General features: G+C 37.1%; 1 protein-coding gene across 10 annotated transcripts in view; it reads left to right on the forward strand.

The window, feature by feature from the left end:
• Smad2 (SMAD family member 2) overlaps positions 1-12,459 on the forward strand; it is a 92,213-nt gene extending 79,754 nt beyond the window's left edge. For all 10 annotated transcript variants that reach the window (XM_027949001.2, XM_071602783.1, XM_027949000.2 and 7 more), the window contains one exon: positions 1,288-12,459. In XM_027949001.2, the coding sequence (XP_027804802.1) occupies positions 1,288-1,411 (124 nt within the window). In that variant the 3' untranslated portion in view covers positions 1,412-12,459. The remainder of the gene's footprint in view (positions 1-1,287) is intronic.
• The last annotated feature ends 3,690 nt before the right edge of the window (positions 12,460-16,149 follow it).

Genomic DNA, 16,149 nt, shown 5'->3' on the forward strand with positions numbered 1-16,149 from the left:
AAGAAAGAACTAAAATGAGTTCTTTAGAAGAGACAGGATGTCATTGAATAATTTGTGATTCCCAGGGAGTAGCCCTTTTTGTTGAAGTACTAGAGGTGGTGTTTAAGCAAAAGCCTCAGTGATGTTGCCAAAGGGATGTTGTTCACTGGCTCTTTCAGAGAAAGTTGAACTTAGTCTTCTGTGGTGAGAATTTTGTTTGGGTCAAAATTCTATTTTGATACTGGGCGTGGTGGTTCATGCCTATAATCCCAGTGACTTGAAATGAGGCAGGAGGATTGAGAATTCAAAGCCAGCCTCAGCAACTTAGTAAGATCCTATCTCAAAAAGGGCTGGGGATGTGGCTCAGTGAGTAAGCACCCTGGGTTCAATCCCTGATACCAAAGGGGAAATCTGTTTTGTTTTGATATATTTTAAATTTGAACCCTGTTTCATTTAAACTCCATTCAATATTTTGAGTGTCTACTAGTCTGATTGATTTAATGTGTAAGGTTTCCACATTTCTCAGTTTGGGGAAGTCTTTCCTAGTTCATATCTCTCCTCTTGGGAAGTCACTATGCTAAATTTTTTGTTGTTGTTCTAACATGGAGTATAATTTTTCATTTTTCTGATTGTACATGATGTAGAATCACATCAGTTGTGTCATCATTTATGTAAATAAGGTAGTAATGTCTGATTCATTCTACTATCCTTTATTACCCCACACTTCCTCCCCTCCCTTCACTCCCCTCTGCCCAATACAAAGTACCTCTGTTTTCCTCTACCCTCCCCTTATTGTGAATTAGCATCCACATATCAGAGAAAACATTTGGCCTTTGGATTTGGGAGATTGGCTTATTTTGCTTAGCATGATATTCTCCAGCTTCATCCAGGTGCCTGCAAACAACATACTAATTTTAATTTCAGAAAAGAATGTTTTTTAAAAATCTCTCAAGAAGAAAAAAAATCATTGCAATACTTTGAAAATCATCCATTTTTCCAAATAATAATCATATTCAAAATCATCCAAAAAAGGAGTTAGATTTTAGTATATAGAGGGATATTTTTGGTTTGGGGGGGGGCACGGGCATGTCATGGGTGGGGACAGGGTCTCATTATGTTCCCCAGGTTGGTCTTAAGTCCTGGGTTTAAGTGACCACACCCACTTCAGCTTTCTGGGACTATAAGTGTGTACCACCATACCTGGCTAATACAGCATTTAAATTTCTCTGAATTCTTAATGCAGATTCCTAAATATAGCCATGTTGTTCTCTTAATTTCATGATTATTTTCTTGTATTCTTTCAAACAGAAGACAGACGGTAACAAGTACTCCTTGCTGGATTGAACTTCATCTGAATGGACCTCTACAGTGGTTGGACAAAGTATTAACTCAGATGGGATCCCCTTCAGTGCGTTGCTCAAGCATGTCATAAAGCTCATCACCAACTGAGTCCCATCAAAAGACTTAATGTAACAACTCTTCTGTCATAGTATTTGTGTATGGTCCCGATGGACTGTTTGCTATCCAAAAATTCCAGAGAGAAAACAGCACTTGAGGTCTCATCAGTTAAAGCACCTTGTGGAAATCTGTTTCCTATATTTGAATATTAGATGGGAAAATTAGTGTCTAGAAGTGTCTTCCCATTAAGGGGGAAAAGAAGATTTAAAGACTTAATGGTATCTTGTTGGGCATAAGACTGAGTGTCCCAAAGGTTTATTAATAACAGTAGTAGTTATGTGTACAGGTAATGTATCATGACCCAGTATCGCAGTATTGTGCCGTTTATATACATTTTAGTTTGCATAAATGAGGTGTGTGTGTGTGCTGCTTCATGATCTAGGCAAGCCTTTATAAAGTTACAGTACCTAATCTGTTATTCCCACTTCTCCGTTATTTTTGTGTCTTTTTTAATATATAATATATATCAAGATTTTCAAATTATCATCTAGAAGCAGATTTTCCTTGTGGAAAAACTAATTTTTCTGCCTTTTACCAAAAATAAACTCTTGGGGGAAGAAAAGTGGATTAACTTTTGAAATCCATGATTTTAATGTGTTCAGTGGGGCTTAACAGTCATTCTTTTTATGTTTGTTTATTTTCTGCTAAATCTCATTATAAGGAAACCATACTGAAAACCTTTCCAAGCCTCTTTTCTTCATCCCACTTTTGTTCTGATACCAAAACAGTGCAGCGTGACATCATTGCCAATTGTGCTGACACTGCTGGCACCAGTTAATTCTGGGTCCAGTAAAAGTTCATGCAGAGTAAGTTCCCTTGTCTTAGAACCAGATTTCAACAGATAATAATTGACTTGTGTAACCTATCAGTGTATTGATTTAACCTTCCGTATTCTCATAACGAATGCACAAGTGGCAGTATAATTGTTTTCAGGGATATGCTAGAATTACTTCAGTATATTTATCCTTTTTAAAGCCAATCTATAAATAGAAATACCATTTTTTAAAAGGTATTTTAAAATATTTCAGCAGCAGGCCTTCTGCTCTTTGATTTAAGTAGCTTCATTTGACTTACTTACCAGATTGTATTATGAAATGGACCTTTTATAAATGTAATTGCTTCTGCAAAAATACCTAGAAAAGTGATGCTGAGGTATGATCAGCAGTTAAGGGCCATCTGTTTTTAAAGTATGTTGTATTCAATTTATAAATTGAATGTTATTTTACATAATTACGAATTCAGAATTTTTAAAATTGGGGGAGAAACTGTTTAGCAAGTTTTTTAGCTTATAATTACCTGCAGTCTGAGCTGATCTTAACTAATCCTGGGTATGTGGTTGACCATATTTTATGCTCTACAGTGAGAGGAGATTCCAGCAGCTCTGTTGGGAGTCCATTCTGCAGCAAGTTATTATTATGTCTAATGTTGACTCATTGCAATGTAGACATTTCTTCTTGTTTGCATCTTAATAGAAATGGAAAATACCACTCCTGATCCTTTTTTCGTAAATTTTCATATTTTTGAAGATAGATACCTTTGGTACTTGTTCTTTGAGACCATATTCACCTGTATGTACAGGTATCGTTTTCGATACTTTCAGCATTTGGTTGTTTTCTATTGGATACTCCCCCATTTTCCTATATATTTGTGTATATGTATGTGTTCATGTAAAATTTGCTATAGTAATTTTTTTACTCATTCAACAAATATTTATTGTTCACCTGTTATGTGCCAGGAACTTTCTTAGCCTTTGAGTAAAGGTGAACAAGACAGCTACAGTTCCTGCCTTTGCTGAGACAGCAGTTATTCTAACCTGTAATCATCCTGTGAAGGAGATAAACAGGGTACTGTGCTAGAGAATAACAGATGGGATGCTTCAGGTAGGACATCGGGAAGGCCTCTAAGGAAGTGATGTTCAAGCTAACACCTGACCTAGAAGGACCAAACCATGTGAAGAATCAAGGGAGATAAGCACTCCTGGTGAAGAGAATACCATCAAGTGCAAAGGCTCATTCTAAAGGAGACTCACTCTTAGGTGTTAATTCTTTATACAGAAACCTCTACACAAATCCAAACTTGAAGATCAGAATGGTTCTACAGTTTATAATATGGTGAAGGTGGCCTTATTTTGTGATCGACTGCTTTGTGTCATTATCACTTACATCTTCTTTCTCAAATCTTGCTATAAAAATCTTGTTTGCACCAGGTCAATACCACTTAATCCACCAATGCTTTCTTTGCAATTTTTCACCAACATAGTGACCTGCTGCTTGTTTCCAGACTTCCAACTGCCAGCTAATTATTACTTTGGCCTATCTTGTGATTAGAGTAAATGTCCCAGTTATTAACCACTGTCAGGCCTGCTGGAGGTAATCTGTGGAGCGTCTATCCTTTTGGGAAGTTTTTATATGCAGGAGGACTAATGTTAGGCAACAGATCTGGAAGCTGAGAACAACTTTGAATGTGGTAGAAGGTCCTGGCAGTTGATCTTGCATTGATGTGTAGTAAAATGAAGTAGTGCCAACTATGGCATTTCAATAGTGGGGCACATCTCCATATTTCAGGTGGGATTTTTTTCTGTACAGCATGAAACTGGGACTGAACTCTGGAGACACCTATTGTATTGAGCAGTTATACTATTGAGCATTCAACTTAAGCACAGTGCTTTCTTTTGTATGAATGTTTAATGATCATATTTGCTTTTTAATGAGATACTGATTTTTGCATTATATTTTTTCTACTGTGGCCTAATTTTTGTTCCTTTTTTTTTTTTCCTTTATAGAGATGGTTTTTATTCCAAATGATAGGGTCTCCTCTCTTTTGAATTGTCCTTATTTAATCAGCAATATTATTTAGAATTTATTCTCCATGGTACTGGTGGTATCTGCACTGTAACACCCTGGGAACTAGATCGCCATGCTGCTAACCCAGTTCTAAAATGAGTTGGGATTTTCCCAGCAGCTCCACAAAGACGCTGTGAGGCTGGCTTAGGGTGTAGAGGCTAATGCTGTTCCCACTGACTTTGGTTCAATCAGTGGCAGCTTATTTTATATTGGAGTTCTGTCTGATATTTCAAAAAAGAGTTTGATTGCTTTTTTAAGAATAAAATTTGAAAAGTCTTTATACCCAAGTTAGAAAATAAATCTGGATTTGGGCCAGTCTTTTGGAATACCACTGAATTGTGCTCTTTCATCCTGTTTAAAGAAGCTTTCCTGGTAAGGTCTGAACTATGCCAATTATAGTATACATTCAGTCAGTGAACACTTATTGATACCTATGTTTATCCAGCCACTGTGACAGATATTGAATAATAAAAAGATGACTAGGATATGGTTCTGGCCTCCAATGGGGCTTAATGTGTGGGGCTTAGTTGCTCTCAGACCTGTCACTTTGCCAGAAAAAAATCTGCCTGATTTTTCTTAAATGCTAAGTATTCCATTTATGTACTCTTACTCTGTATTCTGAGTCCATATTTGCAAATTATTTAATATCTAGTTATATTTTTTACCTTAAACCATATGCTATTTTATTTGATCCATCTTTGAACATCTTCAAATTTTCTCCTTTGTTAAAATTATTTTAATTTCACTTTATTTATACCTTTGTTGTAAGTTTTGGTTAAGACTAAGACTTTGAAAGTGAAAAACAATCAGTCTAGTCTCTTGCTGGTTGAAATCAAATAAAAGAAAGTATATACCCAGTTGATTTTCTACCTCTTCCAAAAACTGCCCATATAGACCTTGAAAATCTATCATTTTAAAAAATTACTAAATAGTTTGAGCATTTATTCTGTGTTAGGCATCCTTTTGATCTTATAGATATAAAGTAACACAAGACAATCTTCACTGTACTTAAAATTTATCTTTATGTACAGTCTTTGGTTTAAAGATGAACATTCCTATTTGTCCCCTTCTGGCCATCTCCCCAAGTATCCCCCCCTGCCACCCCAGTGCTGGGGAGAGACCCAGGGCCTTTTGCACACTAGGTAAGCACTCTACCACTGAGCCCCAGCCTCCAGAGTATCTCTAGATAACTCACTAATCCATGGGTATAAGCAACCAGGGATCTTTCCTCTTAACTCTGATCTAAGGCATTGATGTTTGAATCAATCAAATTAATGCCCATTTTCTTCATATGCTTTACTTTGCTAAATCCTTTATATTCCTCAACTGAATTTTATTTTTCTTACCCTCTGACAACATGTATCCAAGTGGTACTTGCTGATTGTTCTTTCCCCTGTCAATTTGTATTTTATCTGCAGAATCAGAATCTCTCTCTCCTTTGAATTTTACTGTAATCCAGAAAAGGAGGGTGCTTTCATATGCTGTCTTCATTTTTTTTTAAACCAAGAATGTTAGTACTAAAATTGGTACACTGCTTTAATCTTATAAATGACTCTGAAATTCTGTCCAGTTAAATGCCTTTGTGACTGTCAAGTAGCAAATTATCAGATTCTATTTTAAGTTATATTTAAGATTATGGACTTTTCTGCCACTTGCAGCCAGTAATTTCCCTTTCATACCAGCCTTCTTCTATCTCAGAGCACTGGATTGTTGTTATTTAGTACGGATCAGGAAGATAATGGTGTGTGGTCTCCAGAGAGTCAGAATCCTGCTATTGAGTTCCATCTCTACCTTCCTATTCAAGTTTTCATGAATATTCTGTTTGGACTACCTTTTGTGTGCTGGGATTAAGGGGCAAATTATCTTTTGGGAGTACAATTGCTGAGTTTTGAGCCTCAACAGCTGGGAAATGTGAGCTATACTAGTCTTGTGACTGCCTTTATAATAAGAACTTCTCTCAAGTGTTCATGTAATTTCTTGAGTAGGGAGTGTTCTATCTTGGATATTATAGCTACCTTTGCATTATAGCAGAACTGCCTCACACTTTTTAGTAGGAAGTAAAGCATACAAATTTAAATACACATACACTCATAGAAAAATTATCAGTTGGGGTCATTTTAACAATGATGTGTGATTCACTGTTTAAATCTCAGATCCCAGGAAAAAGTTCTTCACTTGCTTGTAGACATTTTTGTTCCATGGATGAACCATCAGTGTAATTTTCATTAGCATAATTAGAGGTGGGAGTCAGGCCGTACTGAGGATTGAACCCCGGAGTGTTGTACCACTGAGAGATGTTCCCAGCTCTTTTATTGACACCGAGTCTTGCTAACTTGCTGAAGCTGACCTTGAACTTGAAATCCTGCTGCCTTATCCTCCTGAGGTGCTGGCATTGCAGGCCCATACCACCATACCTTCCAAAGTCCTAATTTGGCAGCTTAGCACGTCATTTTTTAGGCAGCTTGACAACAGTAATAAATGGAATTCATTAATGTCAAATAAAGCTTTGTCATATACCCCTTCACCAAGTTATTATACATCCAGTAGTCTCTGGAATGTACGGACCTAGTATTAACTTTTTTGTTAAGTTGCTCCCCACTTAGTTCCTTTCTGTCCCCTTTAAATTGCTGCTTGAACCGGGCATGGTGGCGCACACCTGTAATCCCAGTGGCTCGGGAGGCTAAGGCAGGAGGATGGCGAGTTCAAAGCCAGCCTCAGCAAAGCAACGCTCTGAGCAACTCAGTGAGAGACCCTGTGTCTAAATAAAATACAAAATAGGGCTAGGGATATGGCTCAGCAATCAAAAGATTGCTGCCTGAGATGCCTGGAAGGTACCACCACAAGGTAAAGACCTTCCGTATCTACTGATAGCTTGAAGGTGGTTCTGGCCTATTTTCTTAGCTGTATTCACAGAAATGGATTTTTGGATGTTTCTTGGGACTGTTCCTGACCAGAGAAGACCTGGCCAGGGTGTATTAACCCACATTAACATCAATATCAGTTGGCTTGCTGCCATGAGGTCCAGAATAGTACCAAAATTTCACTATTGAGATGTAAAAGATTCCTTGGAAAAATAATGCAGCTGATGATAGAGGTGACAAGGATTCATTAACTCCACACGGAGGGCTTTGAGTTTTTTTTTTTTTTTTTTTAATAAAATTTCAATAGGACATTATTCTATCTTTCAGAAAAATTAGAATTCTTTTCCAAACTTCCCAGTTTGCTCTTTTGGGATAGGAAACAGGGATTTGCTTTTATTTGTAATTAAAGATAAGTTATTAAACAACAAAATTCATAATATATTGATTTTTTAAGGACAAAAGTAAAGTTTTAGAATTATAAAAATACTTAAATATTATATATTTTCCATTTCACAATTGACTATTCTTTCTCCCTGTGGCTTTTACATTTTTGGCTATTTTACAATGTTAGTCACTAGGTAACTTGCCATATTTCTAGTTCTATATTAAATTCTGCCCTTCACAGTGTTGTAGCAAAAAGTTGGTTCTTACCGTTTGTCTATAGGAACAAGAGTCTTACTTCTTCCAGTGAAATTTTCATTTTCCTCAGAAAATAGCCGTTTGTCTTTCTTATTCATATTGGATTGTTCAAGCTGAAAAGAAATTTGGGGAGAAAGGATAGGGTTCTTTCCTTGTAAATTTATGTCATTGCCTTAAGAATGTAGACATTTTGTTGCTTTATATAACTCATATGCTCACAGACTACTTTAAATCAGGAGAAATAATTATATGTAGCAATTAAGTAACATGCATGCATTTTTAATCAAATATTTCTTGGCAAAATGCAGAATTCTGATTGGGCATTTTTTTTAGGCCACATTACCTCAGGCTTCATGTTTGCTTTTTTGACCCTGACTTTAAGGCATAAATATTTATGTGTCTTTATTGGTGATAGTGATGCTGTGACACTAAACATTTTGTGTAAGAGGTTAATACAAGAAAAACTGCAGAGATTAAGTTGAAAGCACTTCTGCAGTCTTTGAACTGCAGTCACAGCATTGTAGACAAAATAAAAATGTTCATATCTGAGTATATTTTTTGCAATTTCGCCCTGAGGCCAGATTTTCTGGTAGAGCACAGTTAAAAGTAACATAATTCTGGGTTTTTGGAAATACCCTGCAGTTGGCAGTCTTCTTTTCAATCTGTAAAGCAAGAATGTGGGCAATAGTTGGCACTGAATGTTTTCACCTAAAGAGTAAGAAAAGGCATACAGAACTGGATTATGCACTTAGCTCTGAAAAATCTAGAAAACATACAGTCAAATACTATATAACTGGACAAAGCCAGAAGAACCTTTGGAAGGTTTGTCTGGAAACAGTTTTCATGGGTGAATTTTGATTAAACTGCTCACTAAATTGGGTACTCACAAATGTTTTTATATTTCACATCATTAAGTAAGGCAATTCTGAACTTCTAACCTTTTAGTAAGTTTGAGGAACTAGCCATTTTAGCAAGTGAGCTAAAAACATTTGGGGGGCTGATGTCCTTAAAAGTAGCCTTATACTTTGAGAAATTCTTAACTTTTTGTTAGTGATGTTAAGGGAGGTGTCCTTAGGGTGACCAGCTGCCCTCATGTGCCTGGAATGAGGGGTTTCCTGGATGCAGGACTCTCAGTACTAGAACTAGGCAAGACCCAGAAAGAGGTGACTACCTCAGGTGTTCCCGTGATGAACCCTTACTCCCTGACCTAGTTATGGTTGCTACTATGGTTGTCAATGTTTCTAATTCTAAGGTATGTATCCTCTAGGCACTTATTGTGAATGGAATAATAGCTAAAAGCACCAAAATGATGAGATAAGGGTGACCCAGGAATGGTAACTGGGTGAAAAGTGGTATATAGAGGGGACAACTAGACAGCCAAGTTCTTGAGAATATGTGTATATTCAGTACAAATCACGTTTCTTTTGGGGGTTAAATTTAATGTGAAATTTAAATTTTTCACAGTAAACAAAAACTTGCGTGTGGTTGTGGATTTCTCTCAGAGGGAATATATGGCCTTTGATGCTCTGACCTCTCTTACATCTTGTAGTCTCCTCTCACGAAACCAGAATGTGGTATTTTATTTTTGGTGAATGTTGTGTATTGAAATTATTAAACACCATCAGCAAATAACAGGTGAAGGATTGGGTGTCCTGGTTATAGACTGACCCATCTGCTCTCCAATCATAAGTCCTCCGACTCCTTAGGTGCTTCCCAGCTGAACTCTGAGCGTGTGAGCTGAGGTTTTCTGAGGCAGCATCACCGTGCTGCAGTACGATGGATGTGGACTCCTCTTGCTCTTCTCTACTAGTCCTTTGGCTGCATCCTCCGTGCACCACAATGGAGACTTAAGTGTGTTCTTTGTAAGCTTTTCTCCTATGGTTGTCAGAAAATTGATGTGGTTCCTTTTTTTTTTTTTTAATTGAACAATGAGCTGAGGCTTTATTACATCTGGTTTTCAAGTTGAAATTGTGACATACTGATTTCCTTCCCCCGCCCACACCAAATATTTTAGTCTATTTAAAGTATTAAATAGTTCTGCTTAAGAAAACATTGCTTAAATGTCCTGTGATTTCTGGTCAATTTTTATATATATATTTGTGTGCAACTGTGTGTGCTTTCACTTTTTATGTTGTTTACTTTTACCTGTGTTAACAGTACTGTTGCCATTGAAAGGTGGACGGTTATCCTAGCATTAAAAAGAAAGCCATTTGAGTTGTTGACCATGTTATGGGACTGATTTTTAATGTTTTAATTGATTTTGGTTTAAAATGATCTTTTTACAAAGGGGATTACATTTTCGTATCCACTGCCTAAACTATATGAATACAAAATTGTTGTATGTACTTCGTATATGTATGCTCTTAAGAGTGGATCTTTTTTGTTTTTTAAATTCAGTGTTAACACAAAAAGACTGTCCCTTCTCTCTCTCAGGTAGGTACTGCTTTATATAAACAAACACCGCACACGCCACACAGCCCTAGTTATGCATTTTAGCTTATTTCATAGCTTGCTTGTGCCAAATGAGTGTTCTAATAGACAAGATCTAGTTGTACACAAATTAGAGGGTGAACTTTAAGTTTACTGTCAAAATACACTCAGCACAAGAAAAAAAGCGCAAATCCTGTTTTTCAAAGGCCTCATTGAAAAATAGTGGACATAATCTCATAACTAGTAATAAGATAATTGAAAAACTCAGGGAACTTTTTAGATCAGCTAGAATCTCTCGGTACTTTACAAGAGCTCAGGTTGTAAGTAGATGAGTGTTTTTCCGGTTAGCAGGCTGCTCCTTCAAATAATTTTAGACAAAACTTGCTTTAGGGTACAATGAAAAGGGGACCTCAGAAAACTAAAGCACATTGTCCTGTTTGGCATTGAGCAGTCCAGAGATCAGCATAGTTTCATCAGTTTTTTATTTGCAAAAAAAAAAAAAAAAACCTAAGCAGGCTGAGTTCTAAAATTGCTGCAATAGGTCACTGTTAACAGTCCAAAAAGGCACTTTTCAACATTGAGCTACAACATCCCTTCAGTTAACAGACAACTGGAGATCCTTCTTTACTGTTTCCTTATTCTGGAAGCGCGTCTGCTAGGTGTCCTTCTTTGGGGACACTGGTTACCTGCAGTGGGAGACGAATGACCCTGGTGTCTTACCATCCCACATGCTCATCAAGTGGCTAAAGAGTAGGGGACGACAACTAAGGTCTTTCTTCGGCAGTTTCCCTACTTGGTATGTCTTTTTCCCCCTATTTGCTTCCCAATAGTTTGAAAGCCTTTGGTGTGGGAAGCAGGCATAATTTCAAATTGATGGAATCCAGTATCATTTTAACACCAGGTATGTCCAGGAGCTAAAGACTGTTCATCTACTATTCAAAAGCATGTTTTCACCACATACTTGTTCACTTTTCTTTTTGAGCTACTTGTCCTTTTCATCATAATATCCAATGAGACCGATCTAAAAACTAGAAACAGTATAAGACACAGAATAAAAATGGGAGATGTCACACACAATGAAAATTCTGCAGCTGCAATGAGTAGGTATTTAAACACTTGGAGAATCAGTTTAAACTGATAGTTTTATTCATAAAATCAACCACATTAATAGAAGGCAAGAACACTGAATCAGAGGAACAAGTTCAAGGAGAAGTCAGCAATGGGCCAAGTGTGCTTCTTGGAGAGTTTCCCAAAAGTAGACTCTTACTCTGCTCCGGGTTAAGCTGCATTATCTTACTGGTTATAGCATAAATGGAATTTGACAAAGTTGTTTGCCAGTTTTTACAATGTGTCTTCAGTGGTTAATATTGTCTGTCTCTGCCTTTCTTAATGCTATGTGGTAATAAGACTACTGTAAAATTTAAGTAGTTTAGGGAAGAGATGTGATTAGAGGAAGGAGAAGGTGCTTCTGAACAATGTAGTCCAGGAAGAACATGGACAAAGTAAGTTAAGTATACAAGGATGCATTCAGTTTGGAGGTATGGAGAGGACTTTCTGAAGTGGTCAAAAAGATTTTGGAGCAACTCTTGATTTTAGGAATGAAGGTGCATGAAAAACAGACATAACTGAACTATGGTGAACAGAAAACTGACTACCACAAGCCAAGCAGATGCTACTGTTAAACCCACTTAGAGTAAAGCTAGAAAGTGGGAGGTAAATGCTGTAGATTGTTGTACCTTGGGTTTTGCAATCTACAGTGAGATTGGTCTCCTGAACATTCAGTTGGCAGCAATGGTGAGAGTGCCAGCCATGACCTAGGCGAGGATGGCAGGGAGGGTAGGGAAGGTGTGACCTGCAGCATACTGGACTCATTATATAACAGCTGAAGTTTGTTCATCTAAAGAACCTCCTGAAATTTTAAGCAGAGTGGTCATTCTGATAGTAGCAAATCTTCAGAGGCTGCAGCAGCTGCCCAATAGGGATTCTGTATTGAGACCACCCATCTTGAACTACACTGGCAATTCACTTATTCTGATTTTAAATCTTAAGGTTCTTTGCATGAGAGATCTATATTGACTTTTGTTATTGGCAGTATTTGATCACATCAGTGCCATGTAAATAACATTTTAATATAAGTGATTGCTCACTTTTAAATGGTTGTATTTTTAAAATATTGTTTGGTTGCGGTGGTACAAATGTAGATTTAAACAAGCCTCGTTTACCATCTGGAATAAAGTATTTTATAGGAATGTCTAGGTTGCCCTTTTATATTAAAAAAGCAGATTAGTGTCTTTGTTTTACCCAAGAACCACAAACTACTTCATTCCAACTTTTAAATTAAGATCTTGAATAATGTGGTATACCCGCATTTTAAGAACATACTTAGTCAATCACAAACACATTTTCTAAGGAACTGAATTTTATAGAGATAATTGAATGCTTTCATCTGTAACAGAATTAGTGGCCTGCAAAGCACTGTGGTTTCTTGCTCTGCCCTGAAGTTGTTAAAGGAAGTATTTTTTGCAAAAAGCTACACGCATAAAGGAAGTAAGAGGCAAAGGGGACATTTTTTTTTTAATTCTAAAATGAAAACCCCAGGTAAGTGTGACACTGTAAAAGTTTAACCTTTTTACTAAAGCATTAATTTCCTGATTTTTATTCCAATAACCAGATACTTAAAATCAAATGTACTTAATAAAGTATAGCTAGATTTGGCAGATTTTGTTGTTCAGAGTTTCTAACAGTTTCTTTGTAAGATATGGCACAATTTTTATTTGCCAAAATGTCAACTTATGTCTCTCCCCTGTTTTCTAGTCTACTCCTAACCTCCTGCAATTAAACCTTTAGAAAACTCCCTTATCTTAGGATACTGAATTGATTTGTTTCTATATTTTTAAGAACTGAACTTTCAAAGAGAGCCAGTATTTCACCACATAACCCTTGCCACAGCATTAACATCCATTCACTAGCATGCATCCTAGTATGGCACCAAAGACAGTTAAGTAATAAATGATTTTAAGTAATATCAACACATTTTTAAATAAAAGCTTCACATAATGAGTAGTACCCCACTTTTTTGCCCAAAATAAATAAATGAATTTAGCATAAAACCTGGATTATGCAGTGAAATTCAATACCCAAGAATCTGCCTTGCTTTCATTTTTTTAGTTATAGGTGGACACGATCTTTTATTTTTTTTTTGTGATTCTGAGGATCAAACCCAGTGCCTCACACATGCTAGGCGAGTGCTCTACCTCAGCCCCAGCCCCTTGCTTTCATTTTTTATTTATTTTTTAATTTTTTTTAAAGAGAGAAAGAATTTTAATATTTATTTTTTAGTTATCGGCGGACACAACATCTTTGTATGTGGTGCTGAGGATCGAACCCGGGCCGCACGCATGCCAGGTGAGCGCGCTACCGCTTGAGCCACATCCCCAGCCCCATCATTTTTTAAAGATTATTCTTAAACAAGAATGATGTATCCATCATCTTCCATTTTATATCTGTTATACAGTATGCTTTCTTTTCTAACCTGTATTGCCACCAAGGAATAGTCTTTAGATTCACAATTTATATATAATCTGTGATTGGCTAGAAGGGGTTTCGAACTTAAAATCATTTAAACTTGGAAGTGGAGGAGGACTTGGTTTTGTGACGTGTTTCTCAACAGGAAAAAATACCTTAAAAGCTATTTAACCAAGAGTGATAAGGATAGAAAGCTTGACTAAAACAGCACTGTAACTCAATTGCCTTCTTTAAACAAACTTTTTTCACTATTCAGTGATGTGGACAGAATAACATCCTACTAGCTTTAAGCTTTGGTTATCATTTCTGATGTAATGGAAAATACAATTGGACTCAGAGGTCTAGGGGCTTGGACCCTGATTATGCCCATTTGTGTGACTTTGGATAAATCATTTCATCAGTCAGCTTCAAAGTGCCTCATTTTCTCAAATTCTCCAAAATGAGGAAATTAATTTTCAGGGTGGTTAAGAAGATAGAATCAGAGTACTTGAGAGCCTTCAGCACAAAGGAGATGCTCAGTATTAGATGGCTGCAGTCTACAAAATAATAGGAGATGACCACCTTCTTTACTAACAAATGCTCTCAGAAAAGTTGCAAAATAGATTTCAAACTCAGAGATGTCAAATTAAGACCTAATAGGGCAGTTGTCTAATGCCACAAAAGTAATGCAGAAAAACCACAAAAAACACAAAGGGACAATGTTTATTGAGCAATAATGTTTAGTTTCCAAGGTCAACCACTGATTGCAGCTGGGTGTATCCAGGGCGGTTCTAGTCTTGCCTGGCTCTCTGGGTAGTTGGCCTACACTGGAGAGAGAACATTTTTCCAGGGACTTTTTTCCCTGCATCACACTAACCCAGTATTTTCATGAAGGTGGCAACGAGCAACAACCATGCCTGGTCCCACAGTTCCTTTCAAATCTGCTTGCTTCATGCTGACCAGCATGCACTAGAAGCAGAGCCACATGGCTAGGCACAGTGGAGAGCCCCGGAGTTAAGCAGATGGGGAGGACACCAGGAGGATGAAATGTTGGCACCTTGGGTGAATCCACCTGCCATGCCCTTGCTTTGTGTTGAGAGGTAACTCTTTACCAGCAAAGAAGAAGATGGGGAGCGACCCAAGAGATTGCAAGCTGGATCTATATAGAGTGGCCACTTGATTCAGTGTATTTACCTCATAGAGCATTGAGTAGATGCGTATTTTAACATATCCAGCAAAGGAGATAAAACCAAAGCAGTATGTTTTCTGTTGAAAGGTCCCTGTAATGTTATCGATGGGTGTTGATGACCTCTGAGTTCTAAGCCTGGCCTCTACAGAATTAGGTTATGCCTCATAACCAAGGTAGGAAGAATGAGTCATTCATAGAAACTTCTTCACGATAAACACATTTTTACCCCTTCCAAAACCTTTCTGGGATTTCTTAAATGCAAGATGCTGTCTCCCTGCTTTACTTCACTAGCCCCTTTGAGAAGCGAGGTGTGCTTTAGGCAGCTCGACCCACAATGTTTTGGCCAATAATTTGACTGATCTAGATATATTCTGACTCTGACATTGAATTTTTTTTAAGTCCACAATTATCTGTATCCTGTTTCTGTGTTACCAGTATCAAAAATGCCTAGAGAGTCAAAGCAATGCTTCTGAGGAGGTACAGATATATAAGAACTCACTCTGGTGAGACTTTTCAGACGCTTGGTGGAGCTATGGTGTGGAATCACCCCGCATCCTTTAGCAGACTTCAGAGGACTGAGCACCATTCTTGGGTGTAGGTTTAAATGGGCTTCCCTGCTCCCCTACTCATCTTGCATGGAGGTACAAATTCTGATAATCACATTCCTGTAAATACACAAAAATATTCTGTGGTGTTTCACCAGCAGCCATTGGATGGGACATTTTTTATAAACTTTTTTTATGGTTCCAAACTTTCTAATACACCCATTATTTTTGTGAAATGTAAAAGCACCAAAAAAAAAAAAAAAAAAAAAAAAAAAAAACACCTAGATTCCAACAGCCAGAGAAAATCACTGTTTGTTTTTAAAGTCTTTACTTTAAATATATCTGTATATCCAATTGAAAATGTTTGAGGCTTCCCTTCCAGCACAATCAGACAAAGTTTTTACAAATCGGGGCTGGAGTTGTGGCTCAAAGATAGAGCGCTTTCCTTGCACATGTGAGGCACTGGGTTCCATCCTTAGCACCACATAAAAATAAACAGACATTAAAAAAATTACATGACATATACACAATCTTATAAAAAAAAAGTTACTACAAATAAAAATCTAAAATGCAGTAGGCCATTCAGTTGGCCATAATGGATATGTGGAAATGTAATTAATTTGTGTTGAAGACCACAAAAGATCTGTGCTGATCTATTTAAATTTGGTGTTTGAAATTAAATATAAGAATTTCATGTGTGA

Source organism: Marmota flaviventris, chromosome 16, assembly GCF_047511675.1.
Source record: "Marmota flaviventris isolate mMarFla1 chromosome 16, mMarFla1.hap1, whole genome shotgun sequence".
Lineage (NCBI taxonomy): Eukaryota > Metazoa > Chordata > Mammalia > Rodentia > Sciuridae > Marmota > Marmota flaviventris.